The 24,757-nt window shown below is 66.6% G+C and overlaps 1 protein-coding gene across 1 annotated transcript in view; it reads right to left on the bottom strand.

Annotated features, from left to right (window-relative positions):
• The window catches only part of LOC117641574 (DE-cadherin), a 127,349-nt gene that overhangs the window by 14,125 nt on the left and 88,467 nt on the right, over positions 1-24,757 (bottom strand). Inside the window, exon 2 of the mRNA XM_034379031.1 lies at positions 1,621-1,775. Within this exon, the coding sequence (XP_034234922.1) occupies positions 1,621-1,775 (155 nt within the window). The remainder of the gene's footprint in view (positions 1-1,620; positions 1,776-24,757) is intronic.

The following is a 24,757-nucleotide window of genomic DNA, read 5'->3' as shown; positions in this document are numbered from 1 at the left end:
CCACTCTCCCGTTATTATTTCACATCAAACCGTAATTCTTTCCAAGCCACGACTCCAGGAGCACGAGCAGCTAAACCCTTCCCGACGCCAGAAAGCTAAACACGACAGCAAAAAAATAACAAAAACCCGCCCCGCGCCGGGGGGGTTCGAACCCGCGCCTGCCCGCACGTGACCCGTATGCGCGAATCTCCCGCGCCTCGAGCGTGCGAGCTGGGCTGCCAGCCAGGGGCCGGGCTGGGGCTGAGCTGAGGCGCACGCAAAGACTCGCTCGCTCCGCCATGCTCGCCCGGCCCCGCCGTAACAGTTTGTCGGCACGGCACGGCAGGATATTGCCTGGCACGCTGACGTATGCACCGGAAACAGGCGGGCGCGCGGGGGAAACGCCGGAATCGGGCAAAAATTTGGGTCGAGATCGAGGAATGGGTCCGGCGGGGCGGCTTTGGCGGCGAGACTCCCTCCGCGACCATCGCGGCCTGACTTACGGCCCGGGTAGGCAGGGCCGAGGCCGCCGAGGCCGCCGCCACCAGCCGCCTGCCTCATTCCCGAACCGACAGGCATGGTGATTTAGAGGGGCGGCACGGAGGCCCGGGGACTGACGGGGACAGACGGGGACGGGCTGGGGGACAGACCTTCCCTCACGCCTTTGACACTGTCGGTCGGTCTAGCGGCCTAGCAGCCTAGCAGCCTAGCAGGCGGCTGAGGTAGGTCAAACGGTGCTTTGATCTAGGCCCCATTGGCCTAGTCACACACACACACACACACACACACACACACACACCACACAGAGAGAGAGAGAGAGAGAGACACACACACACACACTCACAGACACACACATGCGCGGAAGAGAGACACGTTGCGTGCCACCGGGGCGCCTTACAACGGCCGGGTAGGCAACCCGGCGCGGCGACTTGTTCAACGGGACGGCCTACTCGGCAGGCGCTCGCGCCGACCGACGACGACGGCACGGGGCGCAGAGAAAAGAGTGTGGGGCGGGGGGAGGGGGGAAACGAAGAGGTTTCCTGTAACCTGTAACCCATGTAACTCTCCCCCCCCCTCCCTCCAGCACTCGGGCCTCTGGATCTGGATCCGCCCTTGCGCGGGGCGTGGAGCAGCGTTCTGTCTCACGCTCGCGCCCCTCGTGCGTCCATCGCGTCCGCGCCTCTCTGAAACGCGGACTTCCAGTGTGGGACACACGACGCCTCGCGACGCCTCGCGCTTCCCGCGCTATTCCGTCTCATTATCGCGAGCCCCTCGTCTCAATTCCTATTTTTCGCGACTTTCATTCTTCGCGACGCTGTAATCCATTGCCTCATAACAAGAAACCGAGAGGGCGGCGGGGCGGCGGCGGGATTTCACAAAGAGGGGGACAAAACAGAAAACAAAAAAAAAGAAAGAAAGGGAAAAAAAATCTAAGCGAGCCAAACAATGAAAGAAGGAGCGACTGTATAAGAAAGAAGACGCAATGAAACCGCAATTACAGCCCGCGCCAGACTTGTTTCGACTCCCCAACACAAACAATTAGAAGCACTCCCATTTTGCATAGCTCCCCCTGATGATGACAAATGGCAGCCTTTTCCCTTCCGCCCGGCATTGCCGGGTGCAGCGCAGTGCTCCGCGTACCTTTCCCTCGGCCGTGCCGCCGTAGCCCAGGTCCTGGTCCGAGTACAGCTCCGCGGTGGCGTGGCTGGGGCTGGTGTTGGGCTTGCCCAGCAGGTGGCGCGAGTGGCGCAGCTTGGACGAGGTGCCCCGGTGGCCGTGGTGGGCGTGGACGCCGCCTGCAACAAACACAACAAAACGCCACATCAAGACAAGGAAAGAAAGAGAGCACTCACGGACTCGGAGTGATTAACACAACAACGGGGATGGTGTGCGCGGAGGCGTGCGCGTGCGTGCGAGAGCGCGGAGCAGGGTCATTCACCGGCGTGTCGTTCGTTATCCGGATTGATTTTATTTCCCCCTTCCCTTCCTTTCTTCTTCTTTTTTTTCGCCCCCAAATAAAAGGGGCAGGACAAAGTTTTCGCAGCAGATTAATTCTTATCGGGAGCGTGCCGTGCTTGGAGCTTCGAGTCCCCGGGCACGCAGGAGGACCGCGAGGGACACCGGGGCGCCCCAGCGGGGCCGGCAGGGCCGGCAGGGCCCCGTCCCGTAAAGGCCGCTACTATTTCAATCCGAGCCGAGCCGGTCGGGTCGGGCCCAGTCGGGCCCCGGCCGCTCTGCAGCAGCTCAGGTTGCTTTTCCGCTTCGACCAGTGAAAAAGTTCTGTAACATAATAGAATTGGACGGCGGGGCGGTGCGGGGGCGGGGGGGGGGCGGGGCGCCCAAAGGAGGGACTGTCCCTCAATGACATCACAATAGCGGTGCTCGCAGGTGAGTGGGGCCTGGGGCCGTGCCGTGCCTTGCCGCGCCTTGCCGCGCACCGCACTGGGATTGGCTGGCCGGCAACAAAGTAGGCGTGGCCCCGCCAACTTTCCACTGTGTCCACTCCACGCGTGGCGGCGCGCCGTCGCCGTCCTCTCGGGGGTCTTGTAGCCGGCCAGCCTGGGCAGCCTCAGCCCCGGCGCCGCAGTGTGCTTGCACCGATTGGGGCCGCATGAGCGGTCTGCCCGGATGCGACATGCGACATGCGACAAGCGACGCGGCGGGGCACGGCGGCGAGGCGACCCACGGTCCAGCGGGCAAACGTGCGGCAGGCCGAGCACGCCGAGCAGGCCGAGTAGGCCGACATCGCGTTGGAGCCGCCCCTGCGCGGCCGTGCGTGCAGCGAGCACGTGCGTCCCCCTGCCCCCAGCCCTGCCCCCAGCCCTGCCCCCGGCCCCGCCCCCGCCTCCCTGACCGTCCCCAGGCTGTCCGGCTGGCGGCAGTTCGCCTCTCCGCATTGCCGTTGCCGAGCGGAGAGCGAACCGTTCGAGCGGCTTGACGGGATGGGTTCAGGCGTTCGCAGTGGCACGCGGTGGCAGTGGCTCGACTTGTTGAATAATCCACCATTCAGTGCCATCCTCGGATCCTGGCCACCGCGTCAGGCGGAGAGCCCGTTTCTTTCGGCGCCTCATCGCCAGGGGGGCAGGGCGAGGCAGCAGGGCGTGCCGCGCCGCGCGGCGAGCAAAGCAATGTCTCTGGAAGTTTTGGGGCGGTTTGCATGCGAATTAGGAAACAATCACTTTCAAATGAGAGGGGTGGCGTCTGTCGGTCTCCTTCCGCCGGCTCAAGTGCTCCGTCTCTCTCGCTCTCATGGGGCGCACCGCGGAGTGCGAGAGAGACAGAGCGCCCGGGGGTTGGCGCGGCGGCCGACCGCGGCGCACGTATTCCAATCAAACGCCAACAATACGCCGCGCCCCACCTGGGCCCCACCAGGGCACCGCAGCCACCGCGGCCCGGCCGGGCCGAGCGCGCCAGGCCAGGACCGCCAATCCAATACTTCAAGAAACGCTGCCGATTTCTCCCCCTTCCTTGCCGGACTACAAAAGTCTCGCGCAGGCCAACCCTTTATTACCAACTTTGGCTCCCCTGCTCCGCTGCCGCGGGCAGTCGCGGGCGGCCGCGGGTCCGAGGTTCCAGGTGGAGCCCGACGCACCGCAAGCGGCGGGGCGGGGCCGCCATGCGCCCTGCTCGATATTCACGGTGGATTCCACAGGTCCGACCCGCGGCGCTGCTCCGCGCTGCTCCGACGGCCGACTGCCGACTCGCGCGGCGGTACACGGGGATTACGCCTTACGCCAACTCGGCCAAAGTTCCCGGGCAGGGCGTCACCTTCCTCCATTCCTTCGCCTTCGCCCCGGCCCCGCCAGGAATTCTCGCAAGCCATATTTAACGGTCCGCCGGCGCCATTTCCGACGGGAGGGAAAGCCTCCAGCAGGGCCTCCACGGCCGGCCAGTCTCTCTCGCACCCCTGGGGAGGGCCCCACCAGTGTGAGCGAGACAGACCGTCCTTCGGAATCGGGCCGCGGCAGCGGGGACGCAGAGGGAGTCGACTAGCGTCTCGTTAGCGCGGCGATACAGCGAGGTTCGTTCCGAACAGCGCCGCGCCGCAGTCGCACCCCCGCACAGTGGGCCAGAAGGCCAGTGGAGGCGGTCAAAATCCCGGACGCGTTTTGCGCTCCAGAGTCGCTAAATGGGACTCGAATCGAACGTGTGACCCCACCAATGAATTGCTCTCCGAACGAGGAATCCGTTGGTAGGGTCACACTTCTGGTTTGAGCTCTGTTTAGCGACTTTCGGGCTCAAAACAAGTCCAGAGTTTTGGCCGCCTGCGCCGGTCTTCTGGCCCACTGTGCGAGAGAGACAGCGCGACGAAGGCAGTGTGGTGGCCGCGGGGAGGGCCAGCGCCGGCGGCCGAGGCCTCGGCCCAGACCATGAAGGAGGGCGGTGTGTGTAGCGGCATTAGCGGCAGTTTGATTGCGACAGTTATGGCGCGGCGTGGCGCGGCGCGGACCACTTGCCGCGGCTTTATGTTGAAGGGGAAGGGGGGGGAGGGGGACATAAACTGGATTGGACCGTATAGGCTCCTCAGCGCTCCTCAGGTACCGAGGCCGCGCCAGGCCGCGCCACCACCCTCTTCCTTCCGGCCTTCCGGCCCTCCGAACGGGAACAGGCCATCCCTCAAATGAACAAGGCCACCCAGTCCGCCCACACAGTCCGCGGCGATGCGAATGCGGCTCGCACAACGAGCACCCTCGCGCTCTCGCTCCACTGTGAAGACACCAAAGCAAAACAAAGCAAACCAGGCAAGAAATGAAAAGTGCAGCCGAGTCCTCGAGATTAGGAGGCGAGGGAGGCGGGGGCGCGAAGCAAAAAAACAACGAAAAGCAAAAAGGAAGAAGCAAACAAGGGCCCGCGGTGGCGGTGCCCTCGCGAATAGTGCGGCGGCAGACATCAGGGGAATCCCAATCCGAATCCGAGGCCGTCTGACTGTGACTGGCCGCCTGACTGGCCGGCCACAAAAGTGGCGAATTCCGGGGGAATCTCAATCTGAATGCAAATGTACAGCCATCGCACAAAGTTGGCAGAGGGAGGGGGGTGGACGCGAGGCGACAATCGAAGGAGTTGGGGATTAGCCCGCGCAGGTGACAAGTTGAAAGCGACAAGTTTACCGAAGTGAGCAAGAAGAAAGGCGCGGGGGTGGGGGTGGCAGGACGGCAGGGGAGATTAAGTTGATCTTTTTTCCCCTCCTCCTCCTCCTCCTCCTCCCTTTCACTAGCAGCGCGCCAGCGCCAAATTTTTTAAGCCGGCCGCGCGCGCTGGCGCGCTGCAAAAACGAGCGGGCGGGCAAGGCGGGTAAAGCGCCGGGTAATTCACGGGGTAAATAATAATTCCGGGCCAGATGTGCGGAATCTGGACGGATGCAAATGGGGCGCGGGCCGGCCGTGGTGCCTGGCCGGCCGAACGAACGCCGGGCCGGGCCGGGCCGCGCGAAGGTGCCGCTGTAAGCAAATTATCCAGCTAAATATGCATTCATTCAAATACTGGCGCCGCGCGGTCGCAAAGAAGGGCCTCTTCATCTTGCCGCCACGCCGACAAGGACGTCGAGGACGTCGAGGACGACGAGGACGACGAGGCGCACGTGAGCGGAGCGGCCGGGCGGGCCCGACCGACCAGAACAGCCACGACGAGTTCATCGCCACCACAGCAAAGGCGCGAATGAAAAACAAAACAAAGCAAAACAAAAAACGAGTTCAAGTTGGACGAGAACGCCCCGCTCCGCTCCGCCCCTCCCACAGTCCTCTTCCACATTGCCTCCCCTTTTTTTTCGGCTCACCACTTACTTGTGAATCCAGCGAACTACGGCAGCCCGGCCGCTGGACCATCGTTAAAACAGGGCGATGGGGTGGGGTAGGGTGGGGCGGGGTGGGGGGGGCGGGGTGGGGTGGGGCGGGGTGAGCGGGGCGGGGCATTGAGGAGCGGCGAGGCGTGGGGCGGCCGGGCCGGGGCCGAGGCCGGGGCCATGTAAGGCTGCGCCATCTATTTGCTTCCGCACAGCTCAACTGATAATGTAGTACGGTGCTGGCTGGGCTGGCTGGCTTTGGGCTGCAGCAGGCCTTCCCGGTCTTCCCTCATCCCAGACAACCCGCAGCACCGGCCCGGCCCGGCCCGGCCCTCCCTCAGGCCACCGGTGCTCTCTGCTTTCGGGCTTTCGGCGTGGTCGGGGCGGGGCGGCGCAGGGCGGCGCGGCGCGGGGCCCTGCTCGGCGCGGCGTAAGCCACACGGAGTACGGAGTGCCCCCCGGTGCCCCCCCCCCCCCCCCGCCTCGCCCCCGCCGAGGCCCGTTCCAGCCGCAGTTTTAATTAGGTTGCCAACAGCCAGCCAGCCAAGCAGCCAGCCAGCCACGGGCCGCGGCGTGCAGGATTCATCCTGGCCGACGAGGAGTGCAAGAGCGAGGAGGTAAGCGGGCCTGGCTTGGCGCATTGGCCTTTGAGCGGCCAGCGGCGCGGAGGCAGCAGTGTAGGCAACCCGCACCACGACGCCACCGTGCACGGACGCGCCGCGCCCCCGCGCCGCGACAGCCTCAAGTACTTCCTGGTCCGCCACCTGGTCCCTACCTCCCCGCACCGGCCCGGCCGACGCTCGGAGGCTCGGGGGTGCAATGTGAGGGATGCGGGGTTGACACCGAGGTGAGAAGTAATTTGCGCCGAGACAGACGGCCGGGCAGCGTGAAAGGTACCCCGCCCCTTTCTCCCCCTCCCCGTCCCCCGGCCTGGGAGTGACACATCGCTGCACCTGAGACGGGGGAGGCAATCCGACGGCCAGGCAGGCAGGCAGGCAGCAGAGGCGGCATGACGGCAGGCAGCGGCAGACGGCAGACGGCAGGCAGCAGCGGCAGCGCCGGCAGCGGCCGCCCCGCCCTGCACAGGCAGACCACGCGCAGAGACGGGAGGCATCACGGCAGGCAGGCAGGCAGACACACGGCCCAGCGCTGAGGACATTCCCTCGGCCGGCAGGCAGGCAACAGCGGGGCAGGCACGCAGGCACAGGCAGACAGACAGACAGACAGACAGACAGACCGGCAGACGCGCGGACCCCGCTAACCGGCAGCGCCTTGCCTCGCCTTGCCTCCGCCCTTGCCACAATTGCTACCCCCGCCAGTACCGGTGCTCCGGCACTCCGGTACCCAGCCGCCGACCCTCGCCCTCGCTGAGCTTCTTAACAATTTCCCCTCGCCGCTCCAGCGGCAACACGCGGGGCGGCACCGGGGGGCGGGGGTGGGGGTGGGGGCGGCAGCCCCGAGGGGCGCACCGCGTATCGCGGCCTGGCGCATAATTACCAAATTTACATGTTTGTCTAACGGCCCGACGCCGTCATATCCTTCTTCGGGCGGCCGGCCCGCGCGCAAGGCCTTAATTTAAAAGGGTGCCTTGGCGCGCGCGGCCCGCGGCCCCCGCGGCCCCCGCCCCGCGCCGCCCTCGGTCCACAAACAAATGATACTCATTTATTCCTTGTGCAAACACACCTGTCAAATAAGTCTGCCAAACTAATTTCTGGAGGGGAACGTACCTTCGCCCCCTCCTTTTTTCATTCCCCTCCATTATTCATACCTGCTCCTGCCGGCCCGGTCCAAGAAGTGCCATCTCGTCTGCATCCGACCGGAAATGGGCGCCAGGGGGGAAGGAGTTGGCAAACAGGGCGGGGATTGCGTCGAGCAGCGCGAAACACGCGGAACACGCCGGGCAATACCGCAGCAGTGACGGCCAAGTGACTGCCGCCCCCGGCCCGCCCCCGCGGCCCGCCCCCGGCCCGCCCCCCGACTTGTCCGACAGTGCCCTAATACGGCGACCGGGGCCCCAGGGACCCGAGGGGCCGAAGGGTCCGAAGGAGAGCGAAGGACCCTGACGGATAAACACGGCCCCGATTTATGATAACAGTCATGCCGGCCAATAAAGTCCGGGCGGCGGGGCTGCGTCCGTCCGGCCGTCCGTCCGGCAGACGGCCATCGGCCATCGCCTCGCCCGTTTCGCCCGCTTGCTCGCTTCGGCTTCGGGCTTCGGGGCCGCGGCCGCTCCGCGCTCCGACGGCGGCGACGCGACGCGCCGCAGCCTTCCTCGGAGACGACACGACATGGCAATATATCGGATATGAGAGCCGCGGGACCGGCACGCCGGCGGCACGCTCACGTGTGCGCGTGTGTGCGTGAGCAAACTACCCGAACCCCCGCGCCAGAAAGCGCCAGTCCCCGGGGCCGCGGCAGTGCGCGCGAGGTCGCGAGGTACCCGTCATGAATCGGCCCACTTGGATTGCCCGGGCCGCCCCGGCCGGCAATAAGACGACCGTCCCCTGACTAAACAGTGCAGGGCCGTAAACAGACGGACGGCGGGGCGAAGCGGCGAGCGAAGCGCGCTGCAATACGTCGCGGCGCTCGCGCGGCCGTCGGTCCGTCTTCCGGGCGGACATCGCCAACGAACGGCGCAGTCCCAGGCGGGGCCCGGCCCGGCCCGGCCCGTTCCGCGAGCGGCGCGCTCTTAGTCTAACGCGTGTCCCCACTTAGGCAACGCGGCTGCGCAAGCTGCGCAAGCGGCCAACGGTCCAAGCGCAGCGCACTCCGGCGGCCCCCAACTCGCCAACTACAATCACCGTCCATCACGACGGCCGGGGGGCCGCGGGGGCCGCGGGGGCCGCGGGGGCAGCCGCACAACATCGACGCACTGCTCGAGGCTGGGCGGGGCTGGGCGATGGGCTGGCCAGGGGCTTCCTCGGTCACAATGACGGCGGGAGGACGGCGGCTGGACCGCGCGGTGCGGCCACAGTGCAGTGTGCGCACCCCATCGGCCCATTGGCAAATCACCGCCTCGGCTCTGGGGTGGGCTGGGCGGCCACGCGGCCACTTGGACTTCGACGGCCACTCCGACTCGGCCCCTCTCCGTCCCGAAACACTTGACGGCGGTCAGCGTCCGCCCCGGTCCGCCCCGCACCGGCCGCTAGCGGTGCAGCCGACTCCTCCACGGCCGCCGCTCTTTTGACAGCCCCTCCCCCTCCGGCCTCCTCCGCGCCCGGAAATGGACTCGACGGCCTCCATGAGGGCGCGGGGCGCGACGGGGCGCGACGGGGGGCGCGGTCACGCGGACGGGGAGGAAGACGGCGCGGTGCCGCCGCGGCAGTGGAAAGCTCGACCAAAGCAAAGGGCTATTGAAAAAAAAAAAAAAAAAACAGGCCGTGAAGCGCTGATTCCTCTGAAAATTAGACGGGGCCGATGAAAAAGTTTGAAACATTTTTTTTCCGCGTTACATGGTACAACTAACACTGTAAAACAAACGAGCCCCCGAGCCCGCGGAAACCGGATCGAGGTGGGATGAGCTCGCCAGCGAGGCGAAGAAGACCCCCGCGGCGAACACGTCGGCCGGGCCGCGCCGGGGGCATTCAGGCCAAGGGCAGCACGCCGTGCGGGGCGGGCGGCGCGGGGCAGGCTAGACAACGGGGTGACCTGGCAATCGATCATGAGCCTAATATTCCCCTCGCTCAAGTGTATCCCCTGCCGCCCTGCCTGCCTGCCGCCCCGCCCCGCGCGACCGCAGCCCCTGCAGCGGCGGCAGCCGGCCCACCTGCCCGCCAGGGGGAGGCGCGGCACGCCACGCCCGGCCTGCCTAAGGGGGCGCTGAAAGTGTGGCAAATGACCTTATAGTGCCCCAGCCTGCCCCCCCTGCCTTAGCCATCAGGGCGACGGAATTATCACGTGCCAGCCTTTCACCGCGTGCGCCTTGGCTTGCCTTGCCTCGGCCGTTCCGCAGTCCCACACGGTGTGGCACAGTGTGGCACACACGCCGAGCCAGCGCTGCAGAAAGCCACGCAGCCCTATCGGATGACGTGCTTCGCGTCGATCAGGCGTCGAAGCCGGCCGAGCCAAGTGTGCAGCCACGAGTTGTTGAACCCGGCCAGTTCGATGCCGCGGCGGGGCGGGGCGGGGCGGGGCGCGGCGGGGCGCCGACAGGTCAGTCCGCTTTCGGCGCCTCCTGAGCCCTTCGGCTGCGGGCCTCCGGGCCGTTCGGGCCCTTCACCTCGCGTGCCTGGCACCACGCCGCACCTGGCGTGCCGCGCCTTGCCGAGCCTTGCCGCGCCACGCGTTGCACGAGGTGCGAGCCCTTCTCGGCTGCCCGGGCCGCCCGGCGTAGCCAATCGCGGTGCACATCGAGGCGTGTGGGAACGCCGTCGACGGGCCGCGCGCCGCCTGGCCGCGCTCGCCCGATAACGGAACGGCCGGCGACAAACGAACGAACGAACACCGGCTGGCCGTGAGAAGCAGCGAGCGGGGGAAAGGGGCACTGCGAGGTGGGATTTGAACCCGCGACCGATAAAAGCAGCGCGGGTCGGAGACACGCGTGCGAAGGAGCGGCCCTTGAAGGGCACCGCGCCGCGCCGCTGGCATTTGTCACGCCCTTTAGGGCCACGGCAGCAGCCACGCAGAAAGGGGTCCCCGCCGGCCCGTCGGCTGGCAACAGGGCGGGCTATCGGTTTCGCCCAAGCGCGTAATACCTCCTTCGCCGGCGAGTGGCCGCGCTGTTCGGGCTGGCCGAGTGCCAGGACTGCCAGGGCTGCCAAGGCTGCCGGGGGCGAGGTGCCGCGCGGTGCCACCAGGGGTGAGGCAGGCACTGCCAGGCAGCGCGGTGACTGACCCTCCCCCTCCCCCTCCCCGCTACAGGTGACTGCAACAGCCCGACGGCCCACAGCGAGTTGAGCCACCGCGCGCGGCGAGCCACTCGCCAGTTCGGACACGTCCCTTTATTTGGCCGAATTACAATCACCTTGACGGGCCCACTGCCTACGCTAGTGCTGGCTGTGCTCAGGCCAGGGAGGGTTCGGGTCGTCCGACCGACGGGCCGGCGCGACGCTCCCACGACACTCAAGGTCGGGGCGGCAGGCGGCACGAGTACCCCAACCCTACCCTCCCTACCCGACGCCACCGCGGGCAGTGTCCGCCCCGCTCCGTCCCTCGCTATGACTGACGACGCCCCAGGGACGCCCTGACGGTCAGCAGGCCCTTCGCTCGGTGGCCGATGGGGGGAGGGAGGAGGGGGCACCACAGTCCCGATGCGAAAACTGACCCAAAATAAACTTACCGCACCCTTGCCACTGGTTCACGCGCAGCGGGCAGCGCGCAGCACAGAACTCCCCAGCCAACCCGGCCAACCGGCCAACTCTCGCGCGCGAACGAGCTCCAGGTACACGTACAGTACGTACAGCGCCGCGTACTACAAGGTGCACCCGGCACGCCGGGCAGCGGCCAACCCGAATGGCCTCCTCCCGCGCTACAATTGCACCAAGCAGCAGCGGGTGGCAGCGGCCCGCACCGCACGGCCACTTCATCCATTATTACCCCGACGAGTGAGTGTGTGTGTTTGTTTGTGTGTGTGTGTGTGAGCGTGTGCGAGAGAGAGAAGCAGAGACTAAGCCACCTTCGCGATGGCGCACAAGCAGGTAACCAAGGGCGCTCAGGGATTCAATAAACCTCAAGCACCCACACACACACACACACACACACACACACACACACGGGGACAGTCGCCGAATCCAACTTTAAAATGAACTTGGCGGTTTGAAAACGCGTTCCGACTGAAGTACATTGAAAAGCCAGCGCGCCGCGTCGCCGGCGCGTCGCAGCGGCTCTCCAGTCTCCAGGCAGCCTGACACAGTGACACGTGCATTCCCTCGCACCTTGCCCTGAGTGACGCCAGCCAGAGTGCACGCCAGCCCCTATCACTCTCGCACACACAGACAGACAGACACACCCACACACACACAGTCACGCACATCGTCGCTTCGGCAGGTCACACATCACCGGGAAGCCATCTATCAGAACGGCCGAGGCGCGAGTTTCGGCGTACATACCGTGGCGCGGAACCGCGTGTGAGTGATGGTGACAAATACGGCCCCGCCCCGCCACACCCGCTGAATCCCCAACAAATGGCAGGAGGATATAAATTAATAAACAGCGGGCCAGCGGTCCGGCCGCGAACAGACACACACACACTCACACACAGACACGGCCGCGCGCAGAGTTGAATAAAAGAAGGCAAAAATCACACGGCCGACATTCCGCCGGCCTTGGCCTCGCTAAATGAGGGTGGCGTGGATAATTTGGGTGGGGCTGCCGCCAGGGCTGCCGAGGGTACCGAGTCACGCCGCCGGCCTGGGGGGCGGGACCGCGGGGCCGCGGGGCTCGGAGGCCGAGAGGAAGGGCCACTTTTCCTTTGCCTGGGAACAATTTCTCCCCAACACGCGGGGGCGGGGTCGGCGACAGTTATAGCGACCTCCGCTGCCCCCGGATGCGGCGCGTGAAAACAAAGTATAGATGGAGTGAGCACACACACACACACACACACACACACACCGCCAGCGAGACCGCCAGGCCAGGCCGCCCCCGCCGCGCGTAGCCAAAACACGGCCGCGCTGTTGGAGGCACCCGCGCCGCCCGCAGCGGTGGCGACGGCGGTGGCGGCCGAAGATCGGGGCCCGAAATAGGACCTCTTTTCCGGACGCGCCGCAGCTGGCAGAAGTCCGTCACCGAGCCAAGCCCGACGCGACGCGCGCGACGCAATGCCGGGTAGTGCCCTCGCGTGGCGGGGGAACAAGGCGAGGCAGCGAGGCCAACAACGCGGAACGGCGGAACGGGGCGGTGGTAGTTGCGAGCCGCAAGACAGCGACGGCGACGCGTCAAACAAAACAGAGCTAAGCGCCGTTGTCTGGACGTCTGCCACAGTCAGCCCGCCAGCCGCCAGCGCCGCCAGCGCCGCTAGGTGTTACGTGGAATTAATCCGTCTGCGGTCAGGTCCAGGTCCAGCGGCGGCCAGCGGCGGCCACCCCGCACTGCAAACTTTGCCGCCGCTCTGCGCGCCACTGCGCGCCACTGCAAGGCACAGAGGTCCGCGCGGAAGGTAGTAAGCGGACCGCCCTGGCGACGGCGAGGCCCTTCGGAACGCACACTGGAAGGGAAGGGCGCTGGCGCCCCTTGGCCACGCACGCTCCGCCGATACTTGCAGATAATTTGACGCGAGGCGAGAAGCACCTCCAGGACACACTTTACAACTGGAGGCTTCTGGAGCGTCCCGCCTCGCATCGGTCCGGTCGGTCCCCCAGCCCTAGCCAAGGCCCTAGCCAAGGCCCTAGCCACCCACCGGGCGATTTCCGCAGGCATTTTGATCTGGCTGCCGACTCACTCCGATAGATGGCTTCCACGAGCACTAGTTTACTGTCGGTCGTTCGTCTGAGCCAGTGGAGGGGGAGGGGAGGCGGGGGCACTTAACCAACTTACAGGCCGTCGGGCTGTCTTCCCCAAGTCCGAGCCTCGCCGGCAAAAAGAAGCAGAAGGCCCCGAGCGTCGCGGCCAGGCGGTCCGGCGACCAGGTAGAACACGGCGTTGGACGGGGAGGGTTGAAAGAACAAGGGGACGCGACCCGAAGTGAAAAGAGAAGCCCCGCCCGAGCGTGCCGAAGTGGCCCGAAGTGGCCCGAAGTGGGCCGGGCGTCCGCCTCGGCCGCCCCCGCGGTCCTCAGGTCTCTGATCGGGAAGGCCACTGGCTTGGCGGCGACGGCCCTGGCGCCCTGGCCGTGTCGCCGGGGTCGCCATGGCGGTCCATCCGTCTCCACACCGCGGCCTCGGCCTCGACGGGCGTGCCAACGACTCCCCGCGGCCGCGTCGACGCCGTCGGGCTGTCACCGCGCCGGCCGATCGGTCTGGGCGGGCGGGGCGGCCCGGGGCGGCGCACACTCCCGCAGGCCTTTAAGGGCGTCGCCGCGGTACGTCGCCTGCCTTATTTATACGCTCATACCGAGGCCGGGCCGGGCAGGACGGGCTACTGCTTGAGGTAAACTTTCAACGACCTGGTCCCGCGCGGTCCCCGGCGGTCCCCCGCGGCCCCAGGGAGTGGGCGATGCATTGACCCGGGGCACTTACCCGGCACGCAGCATCATGGCGACACCTGCCGGGCCTGCCCTGCCGGGCTTCAGGCGCTTTAGCGCGCCGGCTAAAAAGCTAAAAAGGGCGATAAAATCATAACGCTGGGAATCAACTTTTAGCACCGGGCATTGCTCAGGGCGGCACTGCCGGGCACTGCCTCGCCGGACAGTGTGCTAGTCCGCGCGGGCAACAACGCGCTCAGTATCGGGCACGTCCGGGGGGGAAAAGAAACGAACAACAAAAACAAAACAAAAACGGAAACTAAGAGAGCGTGCTGGTATTCGATTGCGACTGGGGGCTTTCGCGCCCTTCCGCGAGCACTCCGCACTCCGCGAGCGAGCGAGCGAGTCGAGTCCCGGCCCGTTTAGCGACAACACTTTGGCCTTGACGACCGCCATCAAAGTCCCTCGCATCCCCGCTGCAGTCGGGGATGGCGGGGGCGGCGCGGGGCGGCGCGGGGCGACGCCGCGGCCGGTTCAGGTGACGATGGCTTCATTTCCAGGAGGGCGAGGGGAAGGGACCGCCGCCGAGAACCTGCGGAGGCCCCACACCTCGCCGTGCGTCGCGGGTTCGAATACCGGTGGCGCTCCTTTTTTTTTTCTCGTCAGGAAGGATGTTTGCTACTCGGGAAACTGCGATATTAGCGCGGGCCTGGGCCGCTCGGCCTGCCTGCCTGCCTCTGGCAGAGACGCCACGTCATGCCGCACCACACCCCCAGGCCGGCAGGCAGGCAGGGGCAGGCCGGCGCACCTTCCCTTTACAGTGCCTCGCCGCCTCGCCGCTTCGCTGCCTCACTGCTTCCCAGGCTCCCTCCTGGTCCCCGTCGGCCGATCCGTCTTGTTTTTCGCAGCTGCAGATGCCGCCTGCGACAGCCATGAGTGAGCACGCCGAGGAGGGCCGGGGGGGAAGGGGGGAGGGGAGGGGAGGGCGCGTCCTCTTAGCGGCGCGGCCAACTCGGACCAACATTTATTTCCAAGGGGACACGCCGGCAGCTGACCCTCACCTCAACGCCCTCCGCGGACAGAGACACTCGGAGGGAACGGCGAGAGGCGCCGGCACGGCGACGACAACTCCAAATTGGCCTTTCCGGATATACACTATTTTTATTTATTTTCCCGTCCACAGCAAGGGGGGGAAATAATCTCATCAAGAGGCACCCTTTCCTTTCCCTCGTGCCAACGGGTGACGTCACCGGGCATCGTCATTACTCAAATGGAACGGCAGTTCGGCACCTTTCGCTCTGGAATACAGGGGGTGGGAACCTGCCTGACAGACAGACAGACAGACAGACAGACAGACAGACAGACAGATAGACAGACGGCAGCCGTCGGTGCCCAACAGACCCTGGGGTGTCCGTCCGCCCGTAATGTAATGACATGCTCGTCATACTGGGTGGGCGTGGCGCGGCGCGCCCGGCCGCACAGCGTGAAAATCACACAAACGAGTTCGCACTGCGCACCCCGCATTTAAATAATAAGGCCCAGGCTGGCCGGGCCGGGCCGGGCGCCAGGCGTCGAGGTGAGAACAGCGCCCCGAGAAGCGAGACGTCGAGATATCGCTACAGCTCATTACGGCGGCGCCGAGGCCAATAATCACCCCCCCCCCTTCCCCCTTTCCGCCCCCGGAGCCGAGTTTCGCTCCGGCATTATCGTCACGTACGCGTGATCGAGGGCCGAGGGCCGAGGGCCGCCAGGGCCGCGCCACTGTTGCTGCAACAACCGCGCCGCCGCCGCCACGGCAATCCTTGTTTCCGCTCTTGTTTTTGCTGCCGTTGCCATTCTTCTTGTTGTTGTTTTCGTTGTTTCCAGCCACACGTACATACGTACAAACACACGTCACAGACGTAATAACGATAACGCAAAAAAAAGGCAAACGAAAATAGAGGGGGAGGAAAATAAACCGCTCAAATTTACAGCCCTCGTTGCCGGATTCATAAAAAGGCGCGGCCCCGCGCGTATATGCACGCGCTGCGTGGTGTGTGTGTGTGTGTGTGCGTGCGCGCGCGCTCACATGTGAGTGTGAGTGCGTAGGTTGGTGCGTGCGTGTGAGGAAGAATGGGCGCGCCGGCGCGAGATAGATGGATAGATATCGGAGCGCGAATAGGTAGATTGATAGGGATTTACGACTAGGCCACGAATGCGCGATTCCCGCCGGGGGAAGACCAGCAGGCAGCAGGCAGGCAGGCAGCACGCAACAAGTCCCCGCGCGCTTTTACGATAGGGGGGCGTTATAAAGCCCGGCCACGGGGTCACGAGGTGCGTGGCGGGGCGGGGCGGGGCGGGGCGGGCGCCAACGTGCACGCGGCACGCAGGCACCACACCCTCGCGGCCCCCGCGCGGCCAGGTGGCCATTGGAACGCTCAATCTTCCGCGGCCACTATTCGAACCCCCGGCGCGCAATTTACACGCGCACTCGCCCGGCTTCGAATACCGCCGGGTCGGGTCGGTCCGGCCGAGCGGCAAACGGGCCGGGCTCGATACGTCCTGCACGCGCGGGGCCGCGTTTCCTTGCTGTTGCTGCTGCTCTCACCTTTATTGTTGTTGTTTCAATTTCCCCGCAGCTGTACGAGGCGGGCCGTGGCGGCGACGCGTCGCGCCGTTACGCATGTAAATGCCGGCCGCGGCCTTGGCGGCCTTGGGCCCGGGGCGTCCTGCACCGCCCGAAGTAGGTTACCAAGTGCTGCACGGCGCGGCGGGGCGGCGGGGCTGCGGGGCACAGTGGGCCAGAAGACCGGTGGAGGCGGCCGAAACTCTAGACGCGTTTTGAGCTCCAGAGTCGCTAAACGCGGGACTCGAAGCGAGCGTGTGACCCCACCAATGGATTCCTCGTTCGGAGAGCAATCCATCGGTGGGGTCACACGTTCGGTTCGAGTCCCATTTAGCGACTCTGGAGCTCAAAACGCGCTTAGAGTTTTGGCCGCCTCCACTGGTCTTCTGGCCCACTGTGCGCGAGCACCCCGAGGTGTGGCGAGGCGAGGCGAGGCGAGCGGATCGACTTGTGCCCGCTGTCCCGGCGCAGTCCCGGCCCGGCCGCATAGTTTGGCGAGCACTGCCGGCCAGGCGAGCGGCGAGCGGTCCTATGCTAATGCGATGAGCGCTGGCAGCGCTGGCAGCGCTAGGCCGGGCCGCCTCCGAGACCCTCACCACTCGCACCGCAGGGCCGCCAGCACCGCACGGGCAGCACCACCGCGACGGCCGCCCCGCACGCAGCAGCGGGCCTGGCCGAGGGCCGAGGCGGGGGCGAGCAACCGCCAAGGCACCGCTACCCCACGCACCCCACGCGAGTACCCGCCGTGCGGCCTGGCCCCGGGCACCGCAGCGCGCAGGGGAGGCAGTGGCGGATCCAGGGGCGGCCTTGCAAAAAAGGGGGGGGGGGGGAGTAAAGTAGCTCGTTTTTCCTACTAACAGGCTGACCCACTGGCCACTCGGAGTGGCGAGCCACGCCATCCACCAGGCAAGTCACTCGTCAGCCGGGGACGACCGACGCCGGGCCGCCAGGGGCAGCAGGACACCAGGGTTCACCAGGGCCACCGGGGTTCACCAGGGCCACCACGGTTCACCAGGGCCACCAGGGTTCACCAGGGCCACGAGGGTCACGGACCGAAGCGTGCCGCAGCCCCGTTCCCTGGTTCCCGTTCCCCGTTCAATCGGCCGGCTCGGCTCATCCGCTTGCGCACCCACCCCACCGCCGCCACCGCCCCATCATGAATTCTAAACAGGAAAGGCTCCACTCCAGAGAGAAGCGAGTCTGGCCGGAATTCAGATCACTCCTAACAGCATCCGAACGGGGAGGGTGAGGGTGAGGCGGGGCGGGGCGGGCGGCGCCAGTGCAAAAGCCGAGAGCCGGCGGCGAATGACAAACCACAAGTTCCACGCAACAGCAGCGCCACTGCACTGCAATGCCCGTGGCAGTGCCGCCACGCCACGCCACGCCACGCCTCGCGCGGTCTGCCGCCCGCTGGAAGACTCGGACGGCATGGCCGTCGGCCCGGCCCGGCTGAGATAACGGTATTCATCACGTGATTCTTCAAAGCCCCGCCAGACTCCCTGCAGCCCACCCCGCCCCCGCCTGCTTGCCATGCCTCGAGATATTACAAGGAATTACACGGCTTTGTCGAGAGTTTGGCCCGTTTTGCCGCAGCGGGGGCTTTGCAGCGGGGCCGCGGGGCTGCGCCGTCGTGCCAGGTGAGGGCTGCTCTTCAACGTTCCCTTCCGTTCCGTCCCGGGCGGTGCCGCGCCCTACCTCGGCCCCGCCACACACACGCCCTCCTTGTGCTTGTCTTGCGCAGCGCCGCATTATCAAGTGATGGGATAGCCTTGTTTCAAAGTTGCTGCCCAGCGCGCCACATCAGACACCCACACTCGCAGCACGCTCGCTCTCGCCCTCTCACTCACACACACGGGCGCGCGTGGGAGGGGCTCACGGCTCACGCGAAGCCTTCCCTTCCCACAGGGTCGATGCCATGATTGCCGGCATTAGAATGGTCCTGGCCAATCCCGGCTCGTCTTATCTCGTGCCGTGCCGTGCCCTGCTGTGCCCGGTTCGGCCCTTCACCCCGCGGTTCGAGCAAGTCATTCAAAGCGGCAATCCAGCCCGCCCAGAAGGCGCCGTTTTGGTTCCGTTTCGATCCCATCGAATCTCTGCCGGGCGCGGCCGCGGCCACCATAATCTCGTATCGCGGACGTGTTTCCGCGGCTTCCTGCGCGGCGGCGGCGCGGCGGCCTTCGACGGGGAGGGAGAGCGCCGGGCACGGCGGGCCGCGCGCTCGGCAGCTCTGCGCCGCGGGTTGCCTACCCGGCCTCCGTCGGGCGCTTCGCTCCGCCGGCCGCCGCCGGCCGCGCCAGGAGGCTCGTTCCGAGAGTCGTTTTCGTCGCTCTGTCTCTCTCGCACCTATCGGGGGCGCCCCATGAGTGCGAGAGAGACGCACGGAATGAGTCTGCTGCACGAGGACGGCGTGTCCGGCGTGGCGCATTGCGCGTACTTATTTATCGGCTGCCTTTGGGGCGCGGTGCGGCGTGGCGGCGCGGCCCTGCTCCTTCCTCCGCCACGCCGCGCTGCACGTCCTCGTCGTCCTCCTCGTCCTGGCCGAGGCGCACTCCGGCCTGGCCGGTCGTATTGGCGCGGAGAACAAATAAAAATATAAATCAAACGCCCCAAATGTGTCTCTTTCGGGCGAGCCGGGCCGCAGCGCGCCGCACCGGACCAACTACAGACAATAATACTTGCCAAGTTGAGGCCCTTGTTCCTCAGGCGCAACTATTTGATTTAGGGAGACAGCGGGGCGATCTCGCGGCCGCTGCCCGCTGATTTACCGCTCAAATACACCGCCAATACAGTGCCGGGCCGCCGCCGCGAAAAAATATATCACCAGCCGCCGCACCGTGCGCCGCGCCGTTCGGGGGGCGCGACGAACAGCCTCGCCTCGCCTCGCCTCGCCCCGCCGACCCCATTCGGTGCAGCCGATCGCGCCGCGCTGCAGACGGTGCATCCCTCTGAATGTCAAACACGGCCGGTCGGGGCGCGCTGCCCTTGAGAGTGGAGAGCCCCGGCCTGGCCGGCCCCCCGGCCGCTGAGGCACGGACCGCCCGCTGGTGCCCGCTGGTACCCGCCACGCCCAGTGCCCAGCGCTCAGCGCCCAGCGCCCAGCGGGGCCTGCCAGCCAGGCCCGAGTCTGTTTGTCGACTCGTTACGGAAGTTTGTCGGTTCCCGACTTGGGACTGGCCGGCGCCCCCGCCTCCGCGGCCCCCGTGCAGCTCACGCCTCATGTCCCACACGCCGTCCACATACGGCCGTCTCCCTCGCTGGCCCGCTGGCCGGGGGGTGGACGCGGGACGCAGAGCGCGGCGCCGGCCCAGATGTCTCCCGGGCCGGCTGCGACTGGGGCGACTGGGGCGAGCGCCAGAGGGATATGGATGATGCGGCCCGAGCCCGAGCCGGATTCCGGATTGGCTATTCCGGGCGGGAAGTTGCAGGCCGGCGATTGGTATTCCTCGGCCAGGTCTGCCAGCTCGGCCAGGCCGCCACTGCCGGCCTGACTCATCCGCGGCCCGTCCGCCAGGGCCTCCGCCTGGCATCCCCGCGGGCGGCCGCCCCCAACAAGAGCCTCTTCACCTTGGAGGGCGAGCCGACCTGCCGAGCGGACCGGGCCGGGCCGGGAGCACCAACTTCCAGACTAGTTGTCGCGGCGAGTCGCCAGGCTGTAATTAGAAGGGATTCTGATTGATTCCGTCGCCAGGTCCACCCCGCCTCGGTCCGGCTAGGCCCGGCCGGCCGGCCAACTTGGGGCAACTGTATGGACTGACCACTCGGCCGGACGGACACCTAAACAAAATTACGACAAGTTGGGATTGCCGCGAGGACGGAAGGCGTGCCGAGCGGCGTGCCCGCCCCCTCAGTGCGGGCCGAGGCCGAGGCCGAGGCCGGCCGTGGCGGCGGAACGACAGAAAGTGCCCCGGGCAGCCGGAAAGAGACAAAGAAAGATTTAACGCGACGCGGACGGCCCGGGGAGTTGGCCGGATAGTTGGGCTCGCCTCGTCGGGGTGGACGGGACGGGAGGATCGAGCTCATTAGGCGAGGCAGCCGACCAGGCCGCTGCACCACGGCCTCGGTCCCGGTCCCGGCCTCGGCGCGCAGGGGCGCGTGAAACGATCGGGACCGTGCTGGCGCGCTGGCGCGCTGACGCGCTGACGCTCGGCTGGCTGCTGACGCCGGCCTCTTTAATTGCGAGGCAGCGCCACAATCAATGCGCCTCGCCGAACGCCTCGGACGCCGGATAAGCGACGCGGAGGCCGAGGCCGTGTCGCAGCCACCCCGCAGTGGGCCAGAAGACCGGCGCCGGCGGCCGAAACTCTTGACGCGTTTCGAGCTCCAGAGTCGCTAAGCAGGACTCGAACCAAGCGTGTGACCGCACCAATGGATTCCTCGTTCGGAGAGCAATCTATTGGTTGGGTCACACGTTCGGTTCGAGTCCTGTTTACCGACCCTGGAGCTCAAAACGCGGCGCGCAGAGCCGCCTTTCCGGTGTCGTGGACTCACACGCGGCCCCGCGGCCTCGGCCCTGGCGGGGTGCAGCGCCTCGAACTCGCTGCCGCAATTACAGTCCAGGAAGATACGCTTCCAAGTCGGGCCGAGGCAGCCGAGGCCTCGCCGAGGCGGAGGCAGGGGTGGGGGGGCTCGAGGAAACAGCAACGCACGCAATAAGAACTCCTTTTGAGGAGGAACGCCACCGACGAGTAACCTTTCCATACGCCTCTCTCAAAGGGCCGCCACTACCACGCCCCGACCGCCACTACCCCGCCCCGCCACCGCTCGCCAACTTTGTTCGTACCAAGAGTAATACCGAGGACCGCGCACTTGGCCGGGGCGGCGACTTAGCGCGCCGCGCGGAAAATATTTCATGAAGACGCGCAGACGCGCGCCGAGTTTGAGTGCAGCGCGCCACGCCGCGCCAGGCTGCGTGGGCTGCTGGGGCCCGCAAAGGGCCCGCCAGAGAGGGAGGGATGGAGAGGGGAGGGAAAGGAGAGAGAGAGAGAGACGCGAGAGCAGCCAGAGCGCCGGCCAAAAAGTGACGCCGCGCTCGCCGCCGCTCGGTCGCTTTTTGGCCGAATTAGGGCTACTTAGACGTAAGTAATGCGATTACCTCCACGACGGACGGGCGAGGCTGGCGGTGGCGGGGCGCGGTCGCGCCAGGGCCGGGCCGGCCAGGGCGGCGAAGGCGGCGAAGACACGGGGCACTTGCCATTCCCGGCGGCGCGCTGCTGCCTGCTGCTGCACCCTGGCCGAGGCCGAGGTCGCCGTGGCCGAGGCCGAGGCGCAGCGCAGCGTTGACGAAAGCCCGCGCCGCCGCCTGCCCCCTCGGGTGTTGTGAAGCCATATTAGCGCCGCGTAACTCTGCGCAACGCACGACGCCGGCCCTTTCGGGGCCCTCGCGGGGCGGGGCGGGGCGCACTGCAGGAGGGGCTCCTCTGACCCCGCGTGACCTCTAAACTAACCCCAGCGGCCTCGCGTTAATTAACAACGCGTTGTCGACAACGGGCCGTGTACCACGCAGCCCAAGGACCATCGCAAAAACAGGGGGCGGAGAAGAAAAATTCAAAATATATGGCCGCGCAGCCTCCACGCAGAAAAAAAAAAACAATCAAAAACATTTAAAAAAGAGAGAGTTCTGGATTCGCGCGCTTCACAACTTGCTCGTGAAATCTTTGGACGTGACGGGGCAAAAGCAAGAGAGGGGGGGGAGAAGAAATATGAAAGGGGAACGCGTTAGAGACGGCAGGCAGCAGGCTAAGCCTCGACCCGAACGCTCCGGGGCACTCGGCTTACTGCGCCGCTTCCTCTACTTCCTCCAAGACGCGGCGAGCCGCGACTTCGCCAGCCACAAGGCGTGGATGTAGTATCACAGTAGCACGTGCGGCCCCGGCCCGCCCCGCCCCGCCCCGGCCCGCCCCGCCTGGCGCCCTGCAGCCCCGATCAGCCGCTGCACGGGAGTCACGAGAGCGGAAAGGCAGGGTGGCAGGGCGCACTCTCACGGCGCGCGGTTCGCGCCGCGTGCCGGCGCAGGGCAACCAGTGTCGGGCCACAAAGGCGAAACACTACCTGAGCAAAAATGAGGAGCACCAGAGCGACGAGCTCGGCGACGAGCGGGAGCGGCCCCGCAGTGTCTTTGAAGTGAAACCTGCCCCACATGCAGGTCCCTGACGGTCCCTGACGGTCTTGGAGGGCGGGCGGGGCGGGCGGAGACCGGAGACACCACCGCCCGCCGTCTTTGGCGTGGCTGCGCTGCGACGGCCCTGGGACCCTTGGCGCCGGGCTCTTTAGGGTCCCCACGGAAGGGACAGCCCCTGCGCCTCGCCCTGCGCCTCGCCCTGCGCCTCGCCCTGCGCCTCGCCCTGCGCCTCGCCCTGCGCCTCGCCCTGCGCCTCGCCCTGCGCCTCGCCCTGCGCCTCGCCCTGCGCCTCGCCCTGCGCCTCGCCCTGCGCCTCGCCCTGGCCGCCGTCGCCCTGCGCCTCGCCCTGCGCCTCGCCTGCGCCTCGCCCTGCGCCTCGCCCTGCGCCTCGCCCTGCGCCTCGCCCTGCGCCTCGCCCTGCGCCTCGCCCTGCCCGCAGGATGCGCGCACGAGCACAACAGGTTGAAGGGCGAAGGGCGGCCAACCTGGCCAGCCCCGCCAGGCCCGCCAGGACCTAGGCCAACGGGGCCGACGCAGCAGCGAATCAAATTGCCACCTTGTTTCGGGGCGGAAGGGCGCGGATTGCATCGGGGCCATCGGGGCCGCCGGGGACGTAAACTTGGCGACCGTGGACGTCAGCAAGTTGAGCTCATCAAATGCAGCGGCCGTTGTGGCGGGGCGGCGGGGCGGCAGCCCGCCGGGCGTATAGCCAATTCCCACACCGCAAACTCCTCGTGCCGCCCCAGCCACACCTTGTTCACCGACTCGACTGGCTGGCCAGCCTGCACCAGGCCTGCGGACAGATTCCAACCAAAATCGGTTTCCGTCGCTCTGTCTCTCTCGCGCCCAACGCCCCAGGAGCGCGACAGCGAGACAGTGCCTAAAACGGCTCTCGGAATCGTTCTGCGGCCCACCAGGCCGCCAAGTTCAAAACCTGTCCTCCGGAGTGCGAGTTCATTACTGCAGCGTTATCGAATTTCGTGTCCCGGCGTCCCGCCCCGTCCCCGTCGAGGGCCTTGAGGCTTGGGGCGGGGCGGGGCGGGGCGGGGCGGGGCGGGGGCGGGGCGGGGCGGGGCGGGGCGGACGGCGAACCGCGCCGGCGGCCAGTGCGGGCCACGGCCATCTCCGGCCAGGGACATTACCCTGTTCTTCGTCATCTCAGTCATCTCCGGCAGGGATATTGGCTGCCACACTGCCACGCTGCCAGACTGCGGGCGTCAGTGCCGTACGTGCCCGGACGCGGACACACTCACACTCCCACCCTCTCACGGACACACGCTCGCGCTACGGCTTCGGTTGTGTCGCGAAATAATATCGGGGCCACGGCACGGCGGGGTAGGGGCGCGCCGCCGTGCCAATCGAAGCGAGCGAGCCTGCTGCCGGCGCGGTGGCGGTGGCGGTGCCGCGGTCGGGCCTGCTGATTGGAATCAATTCAAACTTCTGCCAGCCTCTGTTTACCCGCCACAGAGGGGCGCGCGTCGTCGCGGCCGGTGGCTGCTGCCGACGACACGCACCTGGGCCACCCTGGACGCGGCCAAGACCGTCGCCGCCGACGCCCCGGCGAGGGGGACGCGCCAAGGAATCGAGACGGATTCATAACCAAAGTTCGGGCCGCTCTCAAACTGGTGCGCGCCGCGGCGCCGCGGCCGATAGAGCGCGCTGTGTGCCGAGCGATCATAATTAGCTCCGCGAGAGGCCGGGCATGAAGCTGGAGTCCCGTCGGCCAACCGTTGACCTTCCGCTGCGTCGGTCCGCAAAGATTGACTTTCCCAATTTGACTATTTGGTCATTTGGTCGAGCGGCCCGGCGCGGCCAGGTGTCGTGATCGGCCCATCGCCAACTTGCGGAGGAAGCACCAAGTACGCGTCGCTTCCGAGGGGGAAAGTCGAGGCGCCGAGGAGCCGGAGGAGAGGAAATTGAATGATGGTTCAGCGTCGGTGTCGCGGCGTCGCGGCGCAGCTCGCAGTGTCGCGGGCTCCACCAACTCACCTGGAAACAATAAACACGCAAGGCATTAGCGGTGTGGCAGAACAAGAAGCAAACTATGCACTCGGAACAGGGAAATGGATAGGCGCGCCGAGGCCGTGGAGGCCGTGATTCACTCGAGAGGAGCTAGCCGAGCTCTCCGAGCGAAGAGAGGGACGACTTGAAGGCCGACGGATGGCCGGGGCGAGTTGAAAACTTTTTCACGGCATTTACCCTCTTAAAGCCTCGCACGCC

This window comes from Thrips palmi, unplaced genomic scaffold (genome assembly GCF_012932325.1).
Source record: "Thrips palmi isolate BJ-2018 unplaced genomic scaffold, TpBJ-2018v1 HiC_scaffold_15, whole genome shotgun sequence".
In the NCBI taxonomy this organism is placed as follows: Eukaryota; Metazoa; Arthropoda; class Insecta; order Thysanoptera; family Thripidae; genus Thrips; species Thrips palmi.
Note: the sequence above shows the minus strand (reverse complement) of the source record. Positions and strands in the feature narration are given on the sequence as shown.